The following is a 7,753-nucleotide window of genomic DNA, read 5'->3' as shown; positions in this document are numbered from 1 at the left end:
TTTTCTCTTTTTTTTTTCTTTTTTCCAACGGTTAATGTTTAGCCCTCATTCACACTTCAATCGGCCCGCACATACAGCTCCATACAGGGCCGTATCGGGCAGCTCCTGGGGAGCACAGGTGCTGCGTGTGATTAGTACGCAGCCCCCGTCCTTCTCTATGGGACTACGCGGCTGTACGCCCCCCTACGCTCACCTCAAGTGCAGGTCCGTACGGGTGCGTGTTTCCTGGCTCGGACGCAGACCGGATCCATCTTTTTAGCGTACGAGTTCGCTCACCCGCACGGGCATGCAGGGCGGGTGAGCGTAGTGGGGCGTACGGCCGCGTAGTCCCATAGAGACGGACAGGGGCTGCGTACTAATGACACGCAGCACCTGTCCTTCCTGGGAGCTGCCCGGTACGGCCGTGCACGCAGCACGGAGCTGTACGTACGGGCCAATTACAGTGTGAATGAGGCCTTAGGGGTGAGGTTTTGGAGGATGAAAACAAAGACAAAAAAAATAAAATCTGAGTTCCCTGTTAATCAGCTTATAAGTCAACAATGCGAACTGTGCCTCCTTATCACATGACAGCACAAAGATAAGTTTCACCCAACCTGTACTTTGATTTATTTACTTTTTTCTTTTAATATAGTGAATAAATAGTATATAAATAATACACAGGGTAGTGTAAAAAGTTTCACTCCAGGTAGAGAGAGAAAATATCAGCCACAATGAAAAAAAAAAAAAAAAAAGTTCAATTAAAAAAATATATCATCAAATGAAATTTATTGCATCCTCCTCCACAAACAAATCAAGTGCTTGTCTGATAGGGATAATGAGTAAGTACAAGTACTGATTTTAGGTTTGACTGTAACAATATCAAAATGTAGGAAATATTTTACAATATATAATATTAAAATTCAGTAAGCGAGGATAGATGACCCGTGCAAAGATTGGGGACTGAGCCACAATATTGGGACTGGCAAAAATGGCTTTGCAGAACTTGAGATGTCTATGAATTCAGCTTTAGTATTGTTTCATGGGACCTGAATTTCAAGAAAAAAAAGGTTCACGTCAGCAGGGGCAGAATGACGTAAAGTATTAAATTGCCGTATGGTAACCAAATTTCAGGAGACAAAGGTTCAATTTATCAGGGGGAGAATGGCATCCAGTATTTAACTGCAGTATGGTATGACCATGTGGACTCTATGTGGGCCCTTGTTGATAGGTCACCCCTGGTAGACTAGCCACAGATCTCCAGACCTTCTAGAAAGAATGTTAGAATCCACATGGTCATACCATACTGCAGTTTAATACTTGATGATAGAAAATGACTATGTGGGCCCTTGCTGATAGGTCACCCCTGGTTGACTAGCCAACCAGATCTCCAGACCTTTTCTATCGGAATTTGTTGGGTTTGGTTGATCATTTTCACACCACATGAACTTGTGAATGAACATAATGGACAGCATTATAAATGGATAGGGAGGAGGACTGGTTTAAAAGAGGTGTGAAAGAGGCCATGCATGTAAAAATGGAGAAGCCATGCTTGAATTGAGGTGTGGGGGGGTGAGACATCTATTGTCTGCCACATACAATGCTGTTTTAACACCTCTCTCTTATTAACACCTCCTAGACACCACTTATGCCAATGCAATCAACACCTGGTTGCAACTAACAGATTATGTGGATTGGAGCGACGTTCACCATATTTATTCCCAGATAATTTTTTGTACAAGTCATTCTGAATTCAGAAAGCTGCTTGGATGACCAGTGAAACGTCTTCAAGAAAAATACAGTAAGTCCAGTTGCCTTGACTGATTTTTTACAGATATAACATTATGAATGGCTTTCCACTGTAGGTAACGGCGTAATAAAGCTTTAGATTCAAAGAAACCTCAACCAAATCTGGGCCACCCAATGCCTACTAGACCATGGCCAATATTTTCAAAGAACAATTATGTGTCTGATATAAAACATTGTTTAAAAAAAATACATCTGATAGTCTTGCACGTTGACAAAAATTTTCAGAAAGGGGTATTTCTAAAGGCCACTGGCCATCAGGAACATAGTCAATAAAAATATGGGTGACCCCAATGGAATGCACAAGAAAGTTAAGGAAATCAGACCAAGTGCTGGCTCACGGCTTGTGGACGGATTTATGGGAATGTACGGGTCTGCCTATTAAGAAAGAAGGAGCAGACCATGTGAAATTAAGGCACTGGCCTCTGATATTAAAGACAGTTACACACAAGAGTATTAGAAATTAAACTGAAATGTCTACATTGTCATACGCTAGATTCAGGTAGGCCGCCTTGTTGTGGCTCACCATGGCGAGAACATCCAAACGACTATAAATTGCCACTACAGAAAATGACATCAACCCTTTAGGAGAAGACCTTTGCAATGGTGTTATTTGCTGGTTTTGTAGTCCTGGAGTTATTACCACAGTCATAGATAGCTTTGATCTCTAGCTGAGAGTAGTTTGGCCAATGACCAGCCCAACCATTTTAAAGGTATATCAATAAGATAGGAGTATCTATAAGTGGTGTCCACCTTTAGTTTCACCTCAAACCTCAATCACTGCTTCCAGTGCTTTAGTTGGGTCATCCAATGTAGATGTTGACTTTCTTCTATGATTATAATGTAAACCCTGTGATTGTTAACATGCGAAAGAACACTCAGTATAATGACCCGTCATTGTAAGCTTTTCTTGGAAAGCTCTTTTTTTTCACCTCAAAGAAAACAAAATAAGGCAGGTATATAAACAGGAGTAAGAACCCCGGTATCACTGATATGTGTAACACTGAAACAACTTCTGGAGTACAGACAAGAATGCAACAACAGGGGTAGGTCTTGTAAACATTGGGAGACCACCCAAGAATCCCTCAACAAGGAGATCCACTAGCTCTCCAAAAAGTCCATAAGTGAAGTCCTTGCCCAGACAGTGATCTCCAGGTTCCCTTTTCTGCAGCAGGATTCATGAAGATAGGACCTGGATCAGCTTTTTTTTGTATATATGTTAATATATTTAAGTTAAACATTCCACAGAGATATAGTCACGGTTTGAAAAGGCTCGGTATACATAAGTTAGTATTGTTCGTGGATATATTTTTCTTTCTTGTTACTATCTAGCTTTGATTTTTGACTGTGTGCTTGTTTCCCAGTTTGTTTGTTTCTTTTTAGGGAAGGATATTGAAGGCCTCGATGGCTACACTGTTGCACTAAGCATGGCTTCTGTTTCCGTCACAATTTCATTTTGGTTCGAATCTAGTCCATAAAACCTGACCTTTAGTTCATCAGCTGGATGGACCACCGGCACTGGCATGACTTTTGGGAAAGTTCTGGTGGCCAGCTCAAACCTGCTCATGCTGGCCAGCTCAATGGCCAAGGTCTTCAAGAAAAGCTTGGCCAGCTGTTTGCCCAAACAGTTCCGCACTCCACCGCCAAACGGCAAATAATGGAACCTGCCATCTTTGTCTTCTGTACGGTCTTGCCCAAAGCGGTCTGGGTCAAAGACATCAACATCCTTGAAGACAGGAGCCGTGTCATGAGTGTCCCGGATGCTGTATAAGACACTCCATCCTTTGGGGATCTGCAATCCCTATGGAAGTAAGAGATAATATTTCTGTTAGTCAAAATCCACTTACTAAAATTAAAAGCTCTATGGTACTTTAAAAATCTATTTTGGCAAAGCTGCTTTAGACAAATATACAAAAATCGCTGTGGTCAGTATTTTTTTCAAAGTCATGAGATCCATTCAATCAGTTTGGTTTGTGTACATACCTATCTCCTGTCTTTATACTGACCTACCATACTTCCAGACACCTGAATTTAGGCTTGCAGTGGTACTTTGGCATTTGGGTGCTTGAAAACGGGCAATGTTACAGATGTGTCACACATCATACACATGGGAAGCCGTAATTACACAAAGGTTATCTAGGGCTCAGAGGACAGCCAATAGTGTATGAAGAGTTTTCAGATCAACTGTGGGTTATGACTAGGGATGAACTTGGGTTCGAACCGAGCCAGAGCTCATCCAAACCATAGAGGAAGCTGTCAGTGCCAGCCCAATCAGTTACGGCAGGGGCATTTCCTACCCTGCAGCTGCATGTAAAGTAAGAGGCAGGGTGCTGGTGACATCACTAGGCTTATATGGGCACATGGCCATATTTAGTCAATGATATTGACCTAGTATAGCCATGTGGCCATATAAGTTCAATGATGTGACAAGCACCTTGCCCCTTTGTTTATGGCAGGGAATGCCTCAGCCGCAGGTGATTGGGTCAGCATTGACAGCTTCCTTTCAGGTTTGGATGAGCTTGGATTTGATCCAAACCTGAGCTGATCCCTATTTATCAGGTTCTAAATGACTGAAGATGCAGTTTTTTTTTGTCTTTTGGAGGAACTTGGTGGACATGTCTTTTTCCCTACTATATAAATATTCCAAAGTGTAGGTCTCCTGCCCACACACTATCAATTTTCCTAATTTATAGGGTAGGTGCATCATATACTTTAAGGTTGACGTCATCTTAAAGTCATTACCCTTTGGACCGGCGGTGGAACAAGCTTGTATAGATCTGTCCCTCCCCAGATAAAACCACAAGTCTCCTTGACAGTTATAAAATTAAAGCACCCAGCTTAATGCAAACCCAGAAAGCTGGATATGCATGGGTACTCACATCCAGATCAAAGGTCTGCAGAACGGTCCGGTAGCCCCCAGAGATAGGGCTATAAAGCCGCAGCAGCTCTTTAATGACGCAGTCCAGGTAAGGCAGGGTGGTAACGGTGTCCACACGTAGTGCCCCCTCACAGACACAGCCGTTGTGCAGGATCCCGTTGCTTCGGAGTTCTTCCTTCAGTTTCTCTAAAACAGCAGGGTGCTTCAGCAGCTGCATGATAAGCGATGTGCTGGCACTGGCGGTGGTGGCATAGGCAGCGAAGATCAGCTCCAGAGTAGCATCCTGTAAAGGAGCAAAACAAAAGTCAACTTTTTAAAAGGGGAATTTTAACTTGCACAGCGCTGGTTTCAAATACAGAAAATGTGAATATACTACTTTGTAAAGTATTTATTTTAAAAGGAAAACTGTCAAGAAAGAAATAAGGGAGGCGGTGTTGTTGGCTTGTTCATGCAATCCTCATCCTTGCTACACAACTTAATACTATGCAGTCTCATCATCCAGCCCAGGTTTTTTTTTTTATTAGTTTAGTAACTCATTATTTTATTAGTTTAGTAACTATTATATAGGATGAAGATGACAGCCCTGGAATGTGCATCCGAAAAAGAAAAAAAAACCCAACAAAGGCCATCATGTTGCACATCACAAGAACATTCCCCGTCAGATCGGGAGCAGGGACTCTACAGGCAGCCTTGGTACTTGGCATGGAGAACTGTCTGGGATGATGCCAAGTGCACTGGGCAAGCTTCCCCAACATGTCACTAATTCAGCTGCCATTACTACCATATGATGTAATCAGACCTGCATCCAGCGCTGTGAACGAGCTAATCTCTTGATTAGACAAACTGCTCGCTGCTAGGCAAGTACATGCACGATACGTACACTGGCAGCCTTTTCTGTGCCCAGCGAGGGAGCGAAAGATGAGGATGACATCAATAATCTATGGGGCTAAATGTAGCATTCAAGCCGCCAGTGATTGGATCATTTGGAATTGTACGTCTCATTTTTCAATGGGCCTGAATGATGTGCTGCCTGTGTGTTCCATAGCAGCTTTTCTGCAAAGTGCAACAGGCAGGGAAATGTCATCAATGGAGTCAAGAAGTTAGTAAGTGTTTTAAAGCAAATCTATTCTTTGCGCATTCAGTGCAAGGGAACAGGTTTGCTCTAAACCCCCATAGCAGCACATAGCTTGCGTTCACTCCACTGGTGCTCCATTCAGTGGTTGGAGATGGAGGGAATATTTGGATGTGGAGCAACATGTGGCTCACTCTATGTAATATCAGTCAGCCAGTCAACACCATAGCCCTGTGTGATCTACAAGCTCAACGACTCGTAGCTTAAATAGGACATTCCTTTTAAATGGAGCAATGAGGAGCCAGAGGACGGAGAGTACAGTGGCTTGTGGCACTGGGGTCCTCTTTTCAAATCTTGGCCAGGACACGATCTGTATAAAGTCTCCCTGTGATTTCGTGAGTTTCCTCCCACACTCCAAAGACATGCTGGTGGGTTAATTGGCTCCTATCTACAATTTGCTCTTTATGTGTATCCCAACCAGGACACTACTTGCATGAGTTCCTTCAGTGTACTCTGGTTTCCACCCACACCCCAGAGACTTCCTGTTGGGTTAATTGGCTCCCGTCACAAATTGGCTCTATTATGTGTAGCCCAACCAGGACAGACTTGCATGGGGTCTATCTTTGTACTCCTGTTTCCTTATACACTCCAAAGACATGCTATTGGGTTAATTGACTCCCATCTAAAATTGGCCCTAATATGTGTATCCCAACCAGGACAGTACTTGCATGGGTTCCTTCTGTGTACTTTGGTTTTATCCCACACTTCAAGGACATGCTGGTAAGTTGGCCCTTGTATGTATGTGTGATAGGGACCTTACACTGTAAGCTCCTTTAGGGCAGGGACTGATGAGAATGTGCACTATGTAAGGTACTGCGTCAATTGTTGGTGCTATATAAATGTCTGTAATAAAATAAATAAATATATATATATATATATATACTGAAAATGAACCTGTGGCTTTCTCCTGCATGGGCAAAGCCAACGTTCAATTTAAACCACCATAATCCAATCATCACAACACAGCCCTTCCAAGGCTAATGAGCCCTTGAGTCCACTGATGTTCTTTATTTTTCTATCTAACTAGATACTGATACACATTCAAGAAGACTGCTTCACAGCTACCAGGGACCACTTCCCTTATATTACCTCCCAGGGCATTCTGCATTTTAAAGAGGAACTATAGTCTCTTTACAGTTTGTTTTTTAGCTATGTCAATGTGGTCATCCTAAATCACCTAATGAATATTTATGGTTAACTTCATTCCCTGAAATATAGATGGCCACCAGAAGACATACACCATGTTGTATATGAATTAAATGACCTAAGTATGGAAGTGTAAGGATCAGAGGAAATCACAAATTAATATAACTTATAATTCCCTTTTAACCGGGATTTTGGGGTCTTACTCAGTTTGTGAACATTGCATTTAAGTGAACATGTTGCCAGTTATTTATTGGTCATTATTTGTCTAAATTGTTGGCAGATGTCCCTTAGTAATTGAAAGTAAGGTCACTGCTAAGTGACATCTGCCAACAATATAGACAAATAATGACCAATAAATAACTGGCAACATGTTCACTTAAATGATGACCAATAAATAACTGGCCTAAAGTGAGGCTATGCTTTTCCATGCCACATGTTCACTTAAATGCAATTTTCACAAACTTAGTATCAAGACCCCAAAATTTTTTGTTGGGCCTCTGTAGGGGTGGCGTTCCACAGAAGGACAATCACCTTCAGCTCCTGCATGGTCAGCTCATTGCCGTGCTCCTTGCCACTCTCAATAAGGACATCTAAGGCATCCGTGTAGTCCTTCCCCTGGGTGTTCTGCAGCTTCTCCTGGATTGCTTTCTCCAAACCCTTCAGCAGCGTCTCGCGTGCTTGGATACCCTGGATGAAGAGATGAAGAGAACAAACAAGACGTCACTCTACAGATTTTCCACTTTAAATAGCGAACTGAAAGGTGACAGGTTTTGGGATGTCACACAGAACATAGTGAATACATTCTACTGTGGTCG

The 7,753-nt window shown here is 42.5% G+C and overlaps 1 protein-coding gene across 1 annotated transcript in view; it reads right to left on the bottom strand.

Moving 5' to 3' along the window:
* Nucleotides 1-2,556: 2,556 nt before the first annotated feature.
* Nucleotides 2,557-7,753, bottom strand: part of LOC108790844 (cytochrome P450 26B1) — a 48,890-nt gene continuing 43,693 nt past the window's right edge. The window contains exons 5-7 of the mRNA XM_018561198.1: nucleotides 7,470-7,625; nucleotides 4,662-4,943; nucleotides 2,557-3,583 (exon numbers count right to left, since the gene is read on the bottom strand). Coding sequence (XP_018416700.1) covers nucleotides 3,191-3,583; nucleotides 4,662-4,943; nucleotides 7,470-7,625 — 831 coding nt within the window. The 3' untranslated portion in view covers nucleotides 2,557-3,190. The remainder of the gene's footprint in view (nucleotides 3,584-4,661; nucleotides 4,944-7,469; nucleotides 7,626-7,753) is intronic.

The sequence above is a fragment of the Nanorana parkeri genome, unplaced genomic scaffold (genome assembly GCF_000935625.1).
Source record: "Nanorana parkeri isolate BGI_ZX_2015 unplaced genomic scaffold, ASM93562v1 scaffold507, whole genome shotgun sequence".
NCBI classification, from domain to species: Eukaryota; Metazoa; Chordata; class Amphibia; order Anura; family Dicroglossidae; genus Nanorana; species Nanorana parkeri.
This window is presented reverse-complemented; position numbering and strand designations above follow the sequence as displayed.